General features: G+C 57.1%; 1 protein-coding gene across 4 annotated transcripts in view; it reads left to right on the top strand.

Annotated features, from left to right (window-relative positions):
• PPAT (phosphoribosyl pyrophosphate amidotransferase) overlaps window positions 1-18,362 on the top strand; it is a 37,269-nt gene extending 18,907 nt beyond the window's left edge. For all 4 annotated transcript variants that reach the window (XM_078863336.1, XM_078863338.1, XM_078863337.1 and 1 more), the window contains 10 exons: window positions 6,078-6,144; window positions 7,185-7,391; window positions 9,921-10,033; window positions 10,939-11,084; window positions 12,638-12,713; window positions 12,809-12,960; window positions 13,559-13,686; window positions 14,147-14,368; window positions 15,424-15,544; window positions 16,846-18,362. In XM_078863336.1, the coding sequence (XP_078719462.1) occupies window positions 6,078-6,144; window positions 7,185-7,391; window positions 9,921-10,033; window positions 10,939-11,084; window positions 12,638-12,713; window positions 12,809-12,960; window positions 13,559-13,686; window positions 14,147-14,368; window positions 15,424-15,544; window positions 16,846-17,060 (1,447 nt within the window). In that variant the 3' untranslated portion in view covers window positions 17,061-18,362. The remainder of the gene's footprint in view (window positions 1-6,077; window positions 6,145-7,184; window positions 7,392-9,920; window positions 10,034-10,938; window positions 11,085-12,637; window positions 12,714-12,808; window positions 12,961-13,558; window positions 13,687-14,146; window positions 14,369-15,423; window positions 15,545-16,845) is intronic.
• Window positions 18,363-19,238: the final 876 nt, after the last annotated feature.

The following is a 19,238-nucleotide window of genomic DNA, read 5'->3' as shown; positions in this document are numbered from 1 at the left end:
GCTGTGCCCATTTCCCGTCCAACCCTCCTCTCCCCCGCTCCGATCTCGTGTGCCCCCGTCGGCCTGATGCCCCCCCCAGCACCCACCCACCGCCCCCCCCCACCGCCCACCCACCGCCCCCCCCCACCGCCCGCCGCTCTTCATCTCAGGGTAGTATCAATAGCTAAAGTGGGCCGAGCGAGGAGTTGGCCATCTCCCACGACCGCGCCCCGTTATATAACGGCCTGGCCGCAGCTGCCCTGCCTGCTTAACGGGTTGCATAACAGCCTCGTCACTTTATAAATTTATTTAGACAATTTTGCCGCCGCTCTGGTCGGCTGCGAGCGTGTCCCCGGCTGCTCGGTGCCACCGTCCCTCGATCGCAGCACCCATCGGGAAGGGGTGGGAGTGGAAGGGGAATGGTGGGGGGTTTACCGGGCGACGGCCGGTGATACCGGCGCCACAACGGCTCCCGCTTCCCGTCGTCCGCTGCGGCCAACGGCCGCCCCAGGAAAGAACGGTCAAGCGGACGCACGGACGATCGCACGCGTCCCCTCCGTGACCGGCGGGGGGGGACCCTGCGTGCCCCCACCCTACCCTTACCCCCCTCCCCCACCGCCACCTCACCCGGGCCACCCGCCTGTTGTGTGTTCGGTTGTGTAACGTGGCCGTTGTGTAACACGTGTTTGTGTTGGGTCGCGCGAGGGGAGCGTTGTGCGTCTTGGCTGTAGGTGCGCGTGCGTACGTGCGTGCGTGCTTGAGTGCGTGTGTGCGTGTGTGCATGCGTACGTGCGTGCGCGTGGGGCGTGTGTACGTGTGTGTGTGTGTACGTGTGTACGTGCGTGTGTGTGTGTGTACGTGTGTACGTGCGCGCGGGGCGTGTTGCCCGCCGGCACGGCGCTCGGCGCTGCCACGATCGTCCTCTTCCCCAGGCGCACACCCTCTGCCGCCACACATCTCGGCGCTTACGTAACAATGCAGTCGCCGAGTTACACAACGGCAATTTGCGCGTACGTTATGGCAGCTGATGGGTGGCACGCGCCAAGTGGCAGCGAGCGAGCGTGCGTCTCCAAAAATCGGCGGCGCCACCGCCGACGCCGGTGATGCCAAATTAATCCGAACATACCCGCGCGCGTGTTTATCGTGGCGTGCACACGCGCGGCCCTTTCGTCTTCCTCCGCGTTCAACCCGCGCTCGCGGATATCTCCCCCCGAAAGAATTTTTTTTAAATCGACGGTTCGGTGCCGGGAGTTTTGGTAGTGGTTCGCGCTGGCGGCGGTGCCCGGTGGTACGCGCGGTGTAGAGCGAGGGCGGCCTCTGCGGGGCGTTTGTCGCAGTCGGCGAGAAATCCTGAGGCGGGGAAAATGTTCGTTTCCCCAATTTCTGCAAGCCAAATCAGAAATAGGCTACACCGGTGGCTTGTTACACAACGCGATGATGTAATCCGTCTTGGGGGCTTGTTATGCAATCCTGCACCAGCACGGATTTATATATCAGAAAGAAATAAAATATTCTGGAAACTTGCCCTCCGTTTTTTTTTATTCCCTCCGCCTATTTATGCATTCATAATTCTCCTGCTCGTCGGCACTCTTTACATGTTGCATTTTGCACGCACGTGGAAGCCTCTATCTCGACGTATCCTTCCCGCCTGTTTTTAGGTGGCATATATAACAATGATAAAACATTGAATCAGTAAAACAAAATAACGTTCGTGTCGCCGGCCGCCGCGACCCGGGGCTCCGTGCGCTTTTCCCGCTCGTAATCCCTCCCGCCATGGCGCCGCTCACGCTGCGCGGTGTCTTGCATTTTCTGCACTGCGGAACTTTGTATATTTTTTATTTTTTGGTCACCCACTCCCTGACTCGGACTCCTACCCGAGCTGCGCTTAGTTCACATCCGCGCGGAGCGGCTCGACAAACGTCGTGCAGGGCTTGGACTTCTCCGCACGCCCCGCTCTCTGTTGTGCATTTAAATGTACTTATTAATTTACTTCGCAAAAAAAAGAGGATTAGGGCAGGAGGGGGCGGATGGGTAGCATTTGCAAATGGTGGAGCTCAATTTAACTGTGTCACAGCCCAAATGTCAAATTTGGACGCAAACTGGCAACTAAATAGTGGAGATTAATAATTACTGCTGCGCTTATGTAACCTGCGCTGAGCAGAGGTCTGGCTCGTACAATAGAGGAGGGTCCTCGACTGGCGCTCGGTTAAATAGCGGACGTTGAGTGGGCGTTTGGAGGAGGGAGCAGCGTTACATGTCTGGGTGGATCGGACCGCTGGCGGTTGTGCCCGTTGATGGTGTTTGTTGATTGCTATCTATTGCAATGTATTCACGTCTGCTCTTTGAACTGCGTAAAAATGTTGTATTTATTGATCCTTCAGTCAAATGGCTAAATAATCAAATGATGGCAATTCACCAAATTGTCCGCGTCGGTCGTTAAATTTGAGCGGGAACAGGCGAGCGAGCGGCACCAAGATGCCCACGGACTCGCTGCGCGCGTCACCCACCCCATCCACTCACTCGCTCACCACATCACCGTCAACCCCCCCATCTCCCCACCGTACCGCCACCACCGCATCCTCCCTCTCTCTCTCTCACCGCCACCCGATCGCTCACTCCGCCACTCGCCCACCAGCTGGCCACGTCCGCTCGCTCGCGACGACGCCGACGCGCTCATGCGCCGCGGCTCGGCGTTCCCCCACGGCCGCCCCCCCTGCTCGGACACGAACGGTGAAACGGTGAAACGGTGTCCGTTGTGCGCGAGCCGCGATGTGAAACGCTCGTAAGGAGCCAGCGCGCTCCCCCCAGCAGCACCCCCCCCACCCCGCCCGCCGCCCTCCCACCACCGCAGCCACCACGAGCCTCCCTCTCCTTATGAGTAACATTTACCCGGTGAACTTCACGGTGGCGGCGTGCCGGCCGCTACGGAGAGCGCCGAGACGCGCGTTGGCCGCCCGTCCGTGAGAACAAAGCAAAGAGTCGAGGGACACAAAGGCGGCTTTCACCGTCGGCAAGCAGCTGCGACGGCGGCGGTCAGAGAGTGCCTATTCGGTAGGCAGGTGCCACTGCCGCCTCCGGTTACGACCGGCAGTGTCGTTTGGCTCGTGGGAATGAGCACGTGTTTTGTATGTATACGTATGTGTTGAACTTTTTTTGCACCATACGTAGCCAACCGTGCTCATCGGGGGTGCGTTTTTTGGCTGAGTAGACCTAGGGGAAGTGAATGCCAAGCTGCAGTCCACCGACCACTGCTGCTCCGCAAGCAGAGGGGAAGCGTTGCAGATGCTACAATTTGTTTTAAAAAACTTCACGGAACTCGGCATGTTATTTTCAAACGTTTTGATAGCCGGTGCGACGTGCCCACGTACATTTTTGGGGTTGGGCCGCGCGATGATATTAGTGGATTCACCCAGCGACCGGGCCCCAGGTCCACACAGGTCGTGACCCCCGCTGACCTCTAAGGTACGGTGTCGTGAGGTTTGAATTGTGGCGTTGCCATTGCTGGGAATTGAATGTGGGGGTCTCTAGCGAGCGAATTTGTCTATTTCCACTGCGCCAACGCATGTGCAAATACAAACGTGCACGCGCGCAAATACGCGCACGCATGAATGCGTGCACATGCACACTGAAACAATCACACATGTGCACACGCGGACGCACACATGCACGCCGACACGGACACAAACTTGCACACACAACACACAAGCACCAAAACACACACGTACGCACCCGCACAAACACGCGCCCAAACATAGGCAAATGCGTAGGACGCACACACTCGGCATCAGAATATTTATTTATTCTGGATGAATCTGATGAGCTATGAAGCTCTTTTTCACAGCTGTCCAGTCGGGTTTGGTCCGAACGTTACAACAACAAACGGTACCAAAACACGAATGGAGTTCAAAGTCGAGGAAAGGTAAATGGATCGCACAAAAAAGTACGATTTTATTTTACCAGGTAAAGCCCACCGAGCTATATAGCTTCTTCATCTTCAGAGGGAACGTGGTTACAAATGATAGCTCAACGAAGTGGCTTATGTGGAGATTCATCACAGCCAAATAATCTACATAATCTAAAAGCATGTTGCTAAATGCGGAGGGATGCACACGCACGCACGGTCAGACACGCACACGAACGCCCAAATGGAGTGAATCGACAATGTTTGTGTGGCCACGGATATCACCATGCCGCAGCACTCGGCTCGCGATCAGAGTGTCGTCATTTCCGTGAGGTCGATAAATTGAGACTACCCACTTTGGTTGCAACGTAGACCGTCCTACGCGTACTAGTCCCTGCCATAGGAATGTGGAATGTCCACCAAAGCCTCCACACGCCCAATGGTGTGGCGCTAACAGCGATGGTGCTCATGTACCCGGGAACCCTTCGCTGAGTCTCAAGGCTCCTCCTCATTCCCGGGAGCGTTTTGATTTCCCGAGGGAGGAGACCGCAGTTGCCACAGAAAGCCCTCGAGGGCGGCCAGGGAAGCCGACCGGCTCCGGGGCCTTCTCTTGTGGGGCAGGCAAATTCTGCACTGTCCTCCCAACCAGTCGGAATCTACGTCTGCTTTCGTATGGATTCATAGCAGCAGATTAATGATGTAATCTTAGGTTTGTTATCCACTCGGTTGTTTGTTCGAACGCAGTGGCTCTCGTCCGTTCCTACCAATCTGGATATGAATGCTGTAAGCAAGCCGTGCTGCGTCTGAGGCTGTGTACACGGTTTATTTACATGGACATCTGCGCCGGGATTCTCTGATGCGCACCGTTGTTGATTTGTGTGTTAGAAGGCAGCGGTTGTTTGTCGTGTTTGAAGGGAGTTCTGACGTGGCTTCGTGTGTAATTTTTTTTGCTTTGGTTGGTTTGCACATTCTCACCATGCGATGTTCTGTAGCTCCCACCGCTGTCTTGGGCTGGGGTCTGAGTCTCTGTATCACTCTGCACTTACACAGAGACCCGTAGAGTTACTCGATGTAGTTTAACACGTAGGCTTCCGCGACCAACAGCCATAATAGAGTTTTTTTGGTTTAGATCGCGTAAACATATGTAACTCTGCATGTCTCTATGCAACTCTGGATCTGTATGTAACTCTACAGGTGTCTTTGTACCTCAATGGGTCTCTGTATCTCTACGTGTCTCTATGTATCTCTCCGTGTCTTTGTGTAACTCTACGGGTCTCTGTGTATCTCTCCGTGTCTCTGTGTATCTCTCCGTGTCTCTGTGTATCTCTCCGTGTCTCTGTGTACATGTCTCTGTGTGTGTCTGTAACTCTACGGGTCTCTGTGTAACTCTTGATAACTGCAATGTGCTGTAACTGCCAACTTGTACCAGAGCTGCGAAGCTCAATGAAGCCTCACCAACAGAGATAAAGTCCTAGTCTGGGAAGCAGATGCGTCACGCACAGATGGATTTACAAATCCTACTCGCCGTGCTCCCGTCTCCCGGCCACCTTGCAGCAGCCCCCAGCGGGTTTTGGAGTTTCCGCGAATCTCCGCGTGATCCGCCAACCCCCCGCCTAAAGAAATGTACCGTATCATCGCCGCCGTGCACCACAGAGACGAAGGGTGACGCTGGTTCTCGAGTTCCCTTCCTCGGGGGTGTCCAGGAGGTTGCCAGGAGAAGGCGGCACGGCAAGCGTGACCGATCGCCGTCTGTTTCCATCTGTACGGGGATAGAGCGTTGCCTCCTCGCGCAAGGCGTGGGAACGGACGTCGCCTTCGTTTCTGTGGTGCACGGCGGCGATGATACGGTACATTTTTGTAGGCGGGGCTTGGTGGATCACGCGGAGATTCCTGAAAACTTGCGGTTGAAAGCATCTTAACGGTAAACGCCGGACGTAGCAGCGGCGGCGGTAGCAGCAAGGACCCTGTGTGGCTCTCCCTGGATGAACGTGTAAATGATTATCATTATTATTAAAGTCAAGAGATCCTTCCTGGCAGCGGCAGCGTTGAATAAGCAATCGCGGAGCTGGAAACTACAACCGTTTTATAGTTGGTGTTTGCGCGTGTATACGTTTCTATATTTATTTATTCCCCCCCCCTCTCCTGCCGTTGGCGGGGGTTGTGACTGCATCGCGCGTTCCCCCGTGCTGCCTTGCAGGGGCCAGGAGAGCGCCGGCATCGTCACGAGCAACGGGGCGACCCAGCCACGATTCACAACGCACAAGGTGGCCGCTTGCGGAACGCCCGGCGGCGGCGGCGCCGGCGCGGGTCGCAGCCTCCCCCCGCGTGCCGCGATCCGAGCGGCTCACGCGAACGCTCGCCGAATATGAAAGAGCGAGAGAGAGAGAGAGTTAAAAAAAAATCTCAGAACAAGCCAAAGTAAGCGGCGGCGGTGTCATTACCGCTTAATTATCTGCAGACTTTTCCCCTTTCATGTGAGCGGGGTTTCAGACTCTGTGTGTCTTTACGTGCGTGCGTGCGTGTGCGTGCGTGATTGTGTGCAAAGCGGTGGCGCAGTGGTTTGCACTGCATTTTGAACCCGGCGACTCAAGTTCCTCGTTAAACGAGTACCTGGTGCGGTGTGTAAACATCAGCGCTGGGAATACAAGGGCCGCCGGGCGTGGTGTTGGCCACCCACCCCCTCGGATGCCGCCGTGCCAGCCTTAATAGGTGCTCTCTAACAGCATTAGCCCCAGCAGGCGAACTTTGTCTTTATGTTGTGTGTTTGCTCGCAAGTGCGCGTGTCACTGCTATGACCACAACTGCCACCACTATTGCTGCCATGCACCACAACCGCCAACAACTACCACAAACACTGCTTCAAGCATGCAAGCCTGTCATCACCACCAGCACCACCACTGCTGCTGTTACTACCACCACCACCATAACCACCACTGCCTCAACAACCACCATTACCAGCACCGCCACCGCCGTTATCGCCTCCCTCCATCCCCTCCGCTCCCTCCCTCCCCTGCACTCCCTCCACTCCGCTACCTCCCTCCCTCACTCTCTCCCCTCCGCTCCCCCCCCTTGCTTCCCACCCCTCCCTCCCTCTCTCCGTCCCTCCATCCCTCTGCTCCCTCCCTCCCCTCCACTCTCTCTATCTGCTCTATCTCTCGGTCTCCTGGCTCGGTTCACCCCTTCCCCCCCCCACACGCATGCTACCTCTCCCCTCCCCCTGCTGCAACACCGGTCGACGCTCGCTCTCATTGCCGTCTGCGGTGCGTGCACCCCCTGGTTGCGGCCGCGACACCGTGGCCGGCAGGGCATGGGCCTGGTGAGCAGCGTGGTGCGGGAGGAGGACCTGGTCCAGCTGCGGCAGGGCAATCTGGGCATCGGCCACACGCGCTACTCCACCGCGGGTCACTCGGAGCTGCTCAACTGCCAGCCGTTCGTGGTGGAGACGCTGCACGGCAAGATCGCGGTCGCACACAACGGCGAGCTGGTCAACGCCGCCAAGCTGCGCCGCAAGGTGCCTGCCCCCACCTCCACCTCCCAGAGATCTCAGAAGCATCGGAATACTTGTACTGCAGGGGGAATCCGATGAGCTATAAAGCTCTTTTTCACAGATGTCCGGTCAGGACACGGGGTCAGAATGATCAACAAGAGACACGAAAAAATACGATAGGAGTGCAAAGTAGAGGAAAGGGAAGCAAATCACCAAAAAAAATATTTTCTACGAATAAAGCGTTCTATCTTCCCAGGTAAATCCCACTGAGCTATGAACTTGTATGGATTATATGTAAATGTATAAGCACCCCTCTCCCCGCTTTGCTGCACCCTTGAAGCCCCCCAGCACCGCGGCCCCCACCCCCTGCCACCGCGGTCTTCCTGCCGTTGTTTTCGCGCCGCTTTTGGCATCGGTGAATCCGAGCAAAGCTTTGCCGCGTTCGGCGGCCGGGTCCCGTTTCTCCGACTTGAGCCACCAACAGCCCGGTGCCGTTGTTTGCCGGCCACTCTGAATTTTCGGCTGTTGTGCCCGGGGCCTCGGCAAATGTTGGTTAAGAAAATCTCTCCTCGCGAGGGTCTATCTTGCAGCCGGTGCCGCGCTGTGCGGACGCGAAGCCGTTGGCTCGCTTGCTGGCGAAACGGTGTCCCCTCTTATTCTGGGCTTGGACCGAATTTTACCCCGATTCGTCAGATTTTCCGCAATGGGCGCGTTTTAAGTTTCTTGAGCCGTCAGCAGTTTGCCGTGATTGAGACCTCCTCACGAGGCGGCGTTGCTCGCGCGGCTGGGATGGACTCCAGGGCTGCGTGCGTCTGGCTCTGGGTCTGGAACCCAGGGATCGTTGGCGCGCTACTGGCCCGCTAATCTGGCGCTGGCCACCCCCCCCCCCCCCATCCTAGCGAACGCGCGTCGCTTGGCCCCGTCGACCGAAATCTTACAAGCGCCCCTTTTAGACGCGGTGCCTGGCTGCCGGTCTCCCGGCGCGTCGGGGAGCGTGGGGAGAGAGAGACGGGGGCGGAGTTGGGCTCGGGCCCGGCCTCGACGTGCGCCAAAAAATGCGCTTGGACGACGCGCGCCAGTGGGGCGGTGGGGGGGCCCGCGATGAAACCGCCGCCGCCGATCGAGATCAAACCCTAACGGCGGCGATGGTTAGCCGGGCCCCGACGGTTGATGCAGTACCGGCGGTGGTACCGCGTCGGTGACCGCGATAAAGGACCGGATCTAGAACCGAATCCCCATTGCCCCCCACCCCTCCCCACTGATCCCAACTCCCCCCCCCCACCCCCCCCCCCCGCTGTACCAGAGCTGCGGCCTTAATCCATAGCCCAGCCGTAACCCCGAGCTTTGCGCCAACTCTTAACTGTAACCGCAGGCGTCGCCGGAATGTTTCTAATCGTGAATCGGTGCCGTTGTTGGCGAACGCGGTCGCGACCGAATGGGCGTGGATGCGCATCGCCGCCTATTCCCGCATTAAAAAAATATGCTGAGCACCACGAAGCAAACGCGGGGGGCCATCTCAAACGCCGCCTTGTTTGGCGGGGGGGGGGGGGGGGCGATTGTAACTATTATTTTTCATTGTCCATTATTTCCCCCCAGTTCCTCCGGGGAGGGGGGCACCTTGCGGCGTAGCTTGGCGGCGTTGACCATCTCGCCGTTGTGCGCGACCGCATTCTTGCCGTGCGGCGTCTCCGCCAACCCCACTCGCTCACTCGCATCGACTGGTGGTGGCCATGGTGGTGGCCGTGGTGGTGGTAGGGGGAGTGAACAAAATACTTTAAGACTTTAATCCCCAATACAAGAGAGTCAATATGTGGGTGACGACAGACGGTTTTGGGGGTCGCAGCCAATCAATCGGCCGCGTGTACAGCGTAGTCATTGTAACTTGGCTGGTATTGTACGGAGAACAGAATCCGTCGTTCGATTTAGAAAAAAAGTAAAATCTGCTGTGGTCTTCAGATGACTTAATCACAGCGCCGCTCGGTGAGTCGACCTGGTGAACATTTAAGGGTTGTTTGTTGACAATTCCCGACGTTGCCCTGTGTGCGGGCAATTGTTTCACGTGACCCCTACAGCCACTAGGGGCGCTATTATATTCAACGCAGATGAAAGAAATCGTCGGTGGTTTTAGCTTGCATTGTTTCAAACTATAGGCATATAATAACATAGACTTACGCAGGGAGATCCAAACACTTCCATAGACACCCAAAGACCTATACAGTATCCTTTATTAACCGGATGAGATTCCAGACAATTCAGTAGACTAGCACAGCGACCCAATGACTTAACCTACCGATCCATCGACCTACATAGAGGCCTACAGAATGTATAGACGCCCCTTAGACTTGCGTGGAATCGTGGAGGGGGGTGACTGTGAAAAAGAGCTTTATAGCTTATCGGATTCCTCCAGTATCAATAAATATTCAGATTCTGAGCCGGATTATGTGTATTAAATCTCATATTACGCTACCTCCCACCACTCCTTACCCCCCCCACATCCCCCCACCGCCCCCCACACCCCACTGCCCCGTGCCCTCCCACCCTCTGTGAGCTCAGGTTCTGCGTCACGGCGTGGGGTTGTCCAGCACCTCGGACAGCGAACTCATCACTCAGCTGCTGGCGCTGACCCCGCCCGGAGAGGAGCCACACGGGCCCGACTGGGTGGCGCGGTGGGCCCCACTCGCCGGCTCGCTCGCTCCCTCGCTGCCCATCGCTCGCCTCGTTCAATTGCTCGTCATCACTCGTTCACTCGCGCGCTCGCCCGCTCGTTCACTCGCTCGCTCACCAAATCGCTCGCCCAATGTCGAATGTTCGCTCGCTGTCCAGAGCTCAATCGCTCGCATTCGCTCACTCACCGACTCGCTCGATCGCTTACTCACCCACTCGCTCACTCACCCACTCACCCACTCACCCACTCGCTCACTCACCCACTCGCTCACTCGCCCACTCGCTCACTCGCCCACTCGCTCACTCGCCCACTCGCTCACTCACCCACTCGCTCACTCACCCACTCGCTCACTCACCCACTCGCTCACTCACCCACTCGCTCACTCACCCACTCGCTCACTCACCCACTCGCTCGATCGCTCACTCATTCTACTCGTTTGCTCAGTCACCTACTTACTCACCCTCAATCGCCCTCCTGCTCGCTCGCCCAGTCACTATCACTCGCTCACCCTCACACTAGCTGGCTCGCTCAATCACTCTCCATTGCTCACTCGCTCCCCCCACACGCTCGTTGCCTGGCCGTCACGTGCTCGCCCACCTGCTTGCTTGCACAATCGCTCGCCATCGCTCACTTGCTCGCTTACCCACCCGCTCGCCCGCTCACTCGCTCGCTCAACACATCTCGCTCGCTCAACACATCTCGCTCGCCCACAATGACATAATCGTCAATGTTTAATAAACGAATGCTTGCGTATGGCACCGGGGTCCTAAAACGTGCCTGACCCCCACCTCACCCTTGACCTCGCCCAGCCCACCCTTGACCCTGCCTAGCCCACCCTTGACCCCGCTTACCCGATGCTCGACCCCGCCCACCTCACCCATGGCGTCTCTGCGGCCACCCTGGCAGGATCCGTAACCTGATGGAGGAGACGCGCGCCGCCTACTCGCTGCTCGTGATGCACGACGACGTGATCTACGCGGTGCGCGACCCCTACGGGCTCCGGCCGCTCTGCCTGGGCCAACTCGTGCCCCCCTCGTGCATGTCCTCCCCCGGTGCGTGCGTCCGCCCATCTTTTATCGTACAAGATCGCCCACGACCACCCACGACCACCCACGACCACCCACCATTACAAACCTGTCTCCAAAGGTCATGGAGAATGACGTTCAACATACATACATCATGCGCACCCTTACTCCACACGCTCGCCCAGGCTCTGCCCCGCCCCCCCACCCATGCTCCCACTCTAAACGAGTGCCCTTTCTCACCCACGCTCACGTTACTTGACTCGTGCTGTTAGGCCAGAGCAATAAAAAAAAAACGCATCCCTTGCAAAAAATTGATTTCTAGTCTTACCGGGTTCTCGCTTGGTTGAGGCATCTGTCCGTCTCCGTTGTAAGTAGGGTAGCGATTGGCAATAGGCGGTTCAATTTAATCCCAGTGCGAAAAGTGAATTGCTTTCGCAGGCTTCAAAAAGTCATTTTAATTACGGTCGCGAGCTTAACTTGTTCGCGATCGGCTGACTGGCAGCTCACCGTGCTGTTGCGCCCAACCACCACTCTTCCCGCACCTCCGGTGAGCACGATTGGCTACGTACAGTGCAAGAGAGGTTCAACAAATGTACATTTCTGTTTTTCATAATAATGTTACGGGTTAAATTTCTATCGCGTCGGTGTCGTCGTTTATACAAATCACGTCTCACAATCGCCCAGCTGGAAGTCATCGGCAGCAGCCAGACGCTGAGCCGACGCCAACAGCAATTTCACAAACTCTGCGCTTCTCTTTGTATTTGGATGTTTTCAGCCAATTGATGAGTGTTGATACGTGCTGGAGGAAACCAGAGTACATCAAGAAAGCCCCCTTGCATGCGAGGAGGAAACACGATATCCGTGGGGAACCTTTTTTCTGCCAAAGGCCATTTGGATATTTATAACATCATTCGTGGGCCATACAAAATTATCAACTGAAAAATTTGCTTGTTATTTTGGTCAAACATTTCATTAACTCGCCCCTGGAACAGACCAAATGATTAAGGCCCGCGGGCCAGACGTTCCCCACCCCTGCACGCCACGCTCTGCTATGCTGCCATCTCCTGGTGAGCCAGGGTACATTTGTGCGGTGATCCACCAACCGTCGCTGCCACTCAACAGCGCAGGATTACAGGCCACGTACGTAGCTACCATCACCGCTCGGCTATCGCAACACTAGACCCATGTTTATTTAGCGCTTTCGCACGTGGGTTGAAAACCTTCCGTAACACGGGAGGACAGCGATTTGAGACGCACTACGAACAAAACTTTTGGGCCAATTTGCGTTGCTATTACGGACACATTGATCGTGAGAGCAGCCAGAACTTGTCGACAAAACACCAGCGGTGAAAGGGGGACCTGTCTTGGCAACCAAGGTGTGCGGCGGCTCCCCTCGCTTTGCGATGACGTCATGGTGCGCGCGACGTCCTCTCGAGAAGTTGCGCGTCATGTGCCGCGTGACCTGGTCTCGTTGGTTTGTAACGTTTTCATCGCGAATCAAACACTTCCGAGGATGAAAATCGTTACAGAATTAATGCTCATGCGTCATTTTTCTCTCTTTCTTTCTTTTTGCTCGCCAGGTACCAACGTGGAGGGTGACACTGAGGGCTGGGTCGTCTCCTCCGAGTCCTGCAGCTTCCAGTCGATCGGGGCCAGGTCAGAGGTCAGGGGTCAAGAATTTGGTGGCGCGGGTCGCGGCGTCGTAAGTGTTCTCGCGCGCGCGCCGCTTTAACAACGCTCGTGCCGCGCAGGTTTTACCAGGAGGTGCGTCCCGGCGAGATGGTGGCGATCAGCCGGGGCGGGGTGCGCTCGCTGGGCGTGGTTCCGCGGCCGCACGCCGACCCGCCGGCGTTCTGCATCTTCGAGTACGTCTACTTCGCCCGGCCTGACTCGGTCTTCGAGGGTAGGTGGCGCACCGCAGGACGAAGGAAACGTTTGCGTCGTTTATTTAAAAAAATAAATAATAGCTACACAGGTTAAAATCGAACGTGTTTGTTTACGTTCGCCATGGAATGCAAATATTGTGGCTGCCGGCCCGGAGATGTCGGCCGCTAACTCGCTCACCCGCTCCCTTGAGCGCCGTTGTTGACGTTCGCTTGGTGGCGTTGCCGTGATGCTGTTGACCCCGCAGGTGGAGAGGGCGGCCGTGTTTGTCCGGCTCTGACCCCGTGACCTCTTAGCCGAGTGCCACCGTCGTCTGTTATTGTTGACGTTCGCGAGCCAGCGCTGTTGGCCCTGACCCCTCGTTCCCTCCCCCTCGTCCACGCTGCCTGGAGGAATTCGCCGCCTTTGTCTCCCCCGCGCTGATGTTTACTCTCCGCGCCGGGGACTCATTTTAGGCCGAGTCGACCTAGGATAGTTCAATTCTCCGGGTCCGTAGCGCAGCGCGCTAATCTCTGCACGACTGTTAAACAAGCTCAGACGCACGCATGCGCAAGCCGCCGTCCAGTTCCTCGGGGTGACTCCGCCTGCGCCCATTCCCCCCACCCCCCACCCGGCAGGCCAGATGGTGTACACGGTGCGGCACCGCTGCGGACAGCGCCTGGCCACGGAGGCTCCGGTCGCCGCCGACCTGGTGAGCGCCGTGCCGGAATCGGCGACGCCTGCCGCGCTGGGATACGCCCAGGAGGTGGGTGGACACGCGCACGCACGTACGCAGGAGTCGTGCGTTATCGTCAATATTATTATTATTGCGCCTGTTTACCTAGGAAAACTAAAGCCTCGCCGAGTCACAAGACTTCTCAGGAGGGTCCTGCTAGGCTTGCACAGTCGAGGGAATCTTGGTGACCGCTTCGATGTTTAATCCAAATTGAGTAATTTGGGTGGCCAGCACTTCGCCCGACCGATTTTGTCTCCCCAGTGGCAACGTTTACACACCGCACCAGGTACTCATTTGAGGCTTAGTCGACCTAGGGGAGGCCCAGGACCGGTTCAGATAATCATCACTGGTGTTGGCCATAAGCGGGAATCGAACTCGAGTCGTCGGGTTCGTAGCGCAGGGCGCTTATCGCTGCGCTCACGCACGCACGCACGCGCACGAGCGCACGTTACACGCGAGCCCCCCGGTGCCCGTCCGTGCGTGGCCGCAGTCGGGGCTGCCGTACGTGGAGGTGCTGTGCAAGAACCGCTACGTGGGCCGCACCTTCATCCAGCCCAACACGCGCCTGCGCCAGCTCGGCGTCGCCAAGAAGTTCGGCGTGCTCGCCGAGAACTTCGCGGGCAAGCGCGTGGTGCTCATCGACGACTCCATCGTGCGCGGCAACACCATCGCGCCCATCATCAAGCTGCTGCGAGAGGGCGGCGCCAGCGAGGTGAGGGCACGAGGGGGGAGCGCGCGCGGCGCCGGGAGCGCGGACAGGGTCGGGTCCCGGAGAGCGACCTCCCGCTCGGATCGCAGAACGAATTCGTCGCACCGGGGCCCACGCTCGCCGCGCTACATCGCTGCCGCGATCCTGCGCCCGCGGTTCGACGCGGCCCACGGGAGGTAAACGGCGACGTTGCGATTTTGCTCGCTCGCCACCGCCCGGCGAGCCGCGCTGTTTGTAGAGGGCGGCGATCCGCCCCCCGACCCGTGCTCCGCAGCCAAGGTCAGAGGTCAGAAGAGCCGCGCCTCGGTGGTCTTCGTACCGCATCTCCCGCCCCCCCCACCCCATCTCCCGGCCGCTCGCCCCGCTCGCAGTGAAGTTGTTGAAGGTCTGGGGACCTCCGTAGGTGCCACGTGTCGTGGTGACCGCGGCGGGGATGACGACCTCCGGGTGGCGGGCGCGCCACTCCGCTTCATTCATGCAGGCGGACGCGCCAACAATTTATAACTTTTACCGCTCCAAATAGCGAGTTTGTTGCTTTTAGTCATCGTTATTTGGTTACATTTCACGCAGCGTTTGCCGCGATGGTTTTGTTTACACGTCGGGATTTGTTGTATGTTTTTTTTTAGATTCTGGGCTTCGTGGCTTCTAGCTATTGTACGTTTAAGTCTGTGTCTCTGTGTTATCCTATGACGTTCCTATGTAAGCTCGTGGGTTTTATGTAAAGTCCATTTTATTATCTGTGTGAGTCTACAGGTCTTTGTGTAAGTCTGCGCGATCTCCTTCTCACTATTGAGTCTCTGTGTAGGTCTGCACAAGAGACTGGTCTCTGTCGGCTCTACACAGCTCATGAAGGTTCTCTATCGATCTCTCTCCACCTGTCGATTGATCTGTCATCTTGCTTATCGACCTAAATATGAATCTGTCTCACGCCAAGAGAGTGCCCCGGGACTTGTCCATGGTGCTGAATGTGGGGGAGGGGGGGGGGTGCGGGGGGTGTCGTGTGTGTGGGACGTGCGTGCCGGGCCTGACCGCGCCGTGCCGCTCCGCCACCGCCGCAGGTCCACGTGCGCGTCGCCTCGCCGCCCGTGCGACACCCGTGCTACATGGGCATCAACATCCCGACGCGTGAGGAGCTCATCGCCAACAAACCCCAGTTCAACTCCCTCGCCAGCCACCTCGGTGAGGCCGCGCCGGACCGCGGCCACGCCCCGCGTCACACCGAACCGCACCACGATCGTGCCGCACAACGATCGTGCCGCACGCGCTGCGCCGCGCTGGGCTGCAGTGCGTCGGGCCACGTTGAACCGCTTGGCACCGAATTGTTACGCCGCACCGAATCGTAGCGCGCTGCACAATGCCACGCAGAACTATAGTAATATCTTGAACTTGCGGCACGGCCGCACAGTATTCACTCGCGGAGAGCGAACGACTCAAAGGTGCAGGGAACCTCAGACAAGCGGGGAAAGACATCAGCCACGCGATGAGCCGCTGCTACTAGCAATTGCCCAAGCTCTGCTGTGTTCCATATAGTAAGATGTTTTGAGATCATTAATGACTGTTTGTACATTGCGAAGGAAACCAGAGCTGTCGGGGAAAACTCACGCGAGCGAGGGGACAACACTTTTTCCCGTGCAGAAAGGGCAGATATTGGTAGGCACTTTACAGTGTGGCAAGTCAGGGAATGGCACAGCCTCGACGCCTACGAGAAGGAAGTTTCACAACATCGGTGCGGCGATCCACCAACCCTCGCTGGTTCTACAGCGTCGGGTCGTAGGCCACGTCCGTAGCCACCACCGCCCGACAATTAAAGCACAAAGCACGCAACGTCACAACGCCGCACAACACCGATCCACGCAACCCCACGCTGAATTCTGCCACATCGCGACCCAACAAACCACGCCACGCTCGTCACGGCACATGCCTTGCACGGGGAGGCAGGGAAGAGGGCGGCGATTTTTGTAATGGGAACACGGACCGAGAAAACAACGACGCGGGCTTGACCGCTATCGCGGGTCGTGATCCCCGACCTCAAGGACCATCGCGAGTCATCGCTGTCACAACACACCACTGCGTAAGGCCTCGTGTTTATAAATAATCTAAAGTAAAGGTCAACAGGTTCAAGGCGAGCGCCGCTGGGGACCTCCACATCGCTTCCGTGTTTCTGTGGGACGGCCGAGTTGACCCCCAACGGTCCGCTCTTTGTTACGCCGCACAGCATTCAAGGATCTCTCTTATCAGTCTCATCACCACCACCACCACCACCATCCTGGCCTTAGGTCTCCATCGTCGTGCCAGATTAGCGCTGCCGAGAAGCTTGCGGTGACTCTTTGCCGCTCGTTTTAGCCGCGTGACGCGCGACGTGAAATTGTGGGCCGCGTGCGCTCGCCACCTCTGCCCTACGCCGACCCATTTCTGTCTCCCCCCCCTCCCCACCCACCCCCCTACTACTACCAATCCTTCTCTCCCACAACTGCACGCAGATGCCAACAGTGTGGAGTACCTGTCTGTGGCAGGGCTGCAGTGGGCTGTGCAGAAGGGCATCAAGCACGGGGGCAACGTCCCGGCAACGGCCGTGCAGCTGGAACCCGACGACGATCGCGACCACGACGGTCGCGAAGTGGCCAACGGCTCGGCAGGCTCCGGTCACTGCACCGCCTGCCTGACGGGGAGCTACCCCGTGGAGCTCGAGTGGTGACCGCCGCCGCCGCGTTGGCGCCCCGGTTGCGCCGCGATGCTAGCGACGCTCCTGAAGTCGTCGCGAGCGTGCGGCCGTAGTAGGCTGGCGGGGGAGGGCAGCGGCCACGTGGCAGAGAAGCCCTTGGAGCTGTGGAGGCCTGACCCCCACCCCCGCAAGCGATGGACGATGTGACGGAGAGACGCAGCACGGTGTCCCGTTCCCCGAGTAGTGGGAGAGGCGTCGATGCCACTCGAGATACAGAAGCCCAGCTGGTTGCTTGCTGCCTAGTCGCTGTCACTCCCCCCGAATGTGACACTAAGTTTTGTTGTTATTTTTGTAATTTAGTGCCAAACAAAAATGCAACTGGCGGTAGGGATGGCGCAGGAACTCACAGACTGCCCTTTGCAGCCCTCTGTCGAAGCTAAACGGTGAAACTATCCTGAACGTAACTTTGTTGCATCATTCAATTGTTGTCCTGCTTTGAACTTAATGTTGGGCCATGTTTGTGTTTAATTGAGGCGTAGGCCTTGACACCAGCCCACCCCACTCCCCTCTGTGCAGCCCGGCCACAGGAAGCCTGGCTGTGAATCTAGGAAAGTAAAGGCAGCTTCATAACCTATACACAAACAAAACAACTCTTCAGGAATTTTTGAGACATTTTAAAGGAAAAAAGGTGCGCTTTAAACCATGATTACATGTTAATGCAGTGTTCACAAACATCGAGGCATCTCATGCAACGGCAAGAAATGCAGCCATGTTGGTCCAGGTTAATACAATTACCACGTGGCCCATTCAAATCAATCAGCGCAATATCGTTCGTGCAAAAAGACAAAATGCTAGAATGACAGTTGCTTCGAGTTGCGGACCTAATTGCAACTTTTATTTTCCCCGGTGTTGCATCCTTTTCTTAAAAAACTAAACTCGATGACACGGACAAAAAGCACACGGCAACAGCATTTGTTGCTAGCAACGTTATTGCAAGCGAAACAAAAACTTGCACTGTTGATCTTTGTACTTCATCTCAAAGAGGCATCGCGCGTCATTGAGGCCTTGTTTACGTAAATTGTAGCAAACCACTGGTGGCGTGTGGCACCAAACGGTGAATGTGGCGGCGGTGCAACTCTAGAGCCCAGATAATGTTGCCCGAGACGAGTTGCCGTCGCCTGCCTTTGCCGCCATCAAGTTGATTTCTCGTCGTTGCTCGGAATGCGCGACGACGGGTTTTGTGTCTTGTTGTTGCGAATGTGTTTTTAAACAAAGTTAATTTTGTGATGACGGTTTTGTTTTTTGGTCAATTTGAATAAAAAAGATGTTACATTATTTTATTGCGAGTCCTGCCAACAGCCCGCGTGTGGTTCACGCGCGTGGGTGGTGCCGATTCAAAGCGTCGGAGGTAGAGATCGTGAAATCCCGAGCGCTGCGGACATCGCACAGGAGAAGCGGTGGTCAAGATGGCGGGAGCTGCTACGAGTGTTGGGCCGGTGAAGTGGCTCGGCGGTTGCGCGTTTTACCGCTTGTTACACGGGAATCGTGGTTCGAATCCGGTCAGCCGCCCCGGTAAATGCGGGTGTGACCGGTAAATTATCGCCGGTCTGCTTTTCAGCGGACATTAAAGATCCCGTGATGTCATTCGAGATCGAAGAGGAGGTGACTGCGTGCCGGCGGCGTCGTCCACATTTTGTCCAGGTGCTGCAGGAGTCACGTGCCACAGGTTCCACAGGTGCAGCTGTCACGGAACGAAACATCACCCTGGCCGTCACTGGGCCAAGTTGTCTTTCACAACCTCTTCTCGAGTTGGGGGATTCCCGCTCGCCCTGTCGGTGCATTCTGGGATGACCGACAAACAAGAAAACAAATGGGCGGCGAACAAAAGTCTGTGTGCCCACGTGTGTGCCACGTGTTCGAAAACCGAAAGATAACCTAGTGTTCCATTTGTGCAACACAACCTCTTATCTCTGGCAGAGCAAGCCGCGTGTTTGCTGCTGCTGCCGGAGGTTGGGAGGGGAACGGGGCAGCGCGTGTTTAAGGCTCTTTCATGTATCGGTGGGGTTTGTTTTTTAAGGTGGGGAAAGCGTCAAGAACGTTGCCGGAGTTTGAGAAAGTTTGGCCCGTCGGCCTGCCCTCGACAGGAGCTCGCCTGCCCCTTTTTATTAAGTGAAACGTCTTCTCACTCGCCTGACGATGTATCACTTTGTC

Source organism: Lampetra fluviatilis, chromosome 15 (assembly GCF_964198595.1).
Source record: "Lampetra fluviatilis chromosome 15, kcLamFluv1.1, whole genome shotgun sequence".
Lineage (NCBI taxonomy): Eukaryota > Metazoa > Chordata > Hyperoartia > Petromyzontiformes > Petromyzontidae > Lampetra > Lampetra fluviatilis.
Note: the sequence above shows the minus strand (reverse complement) of the source record. Positions and strands in the feature narration are given on the sequence as shown.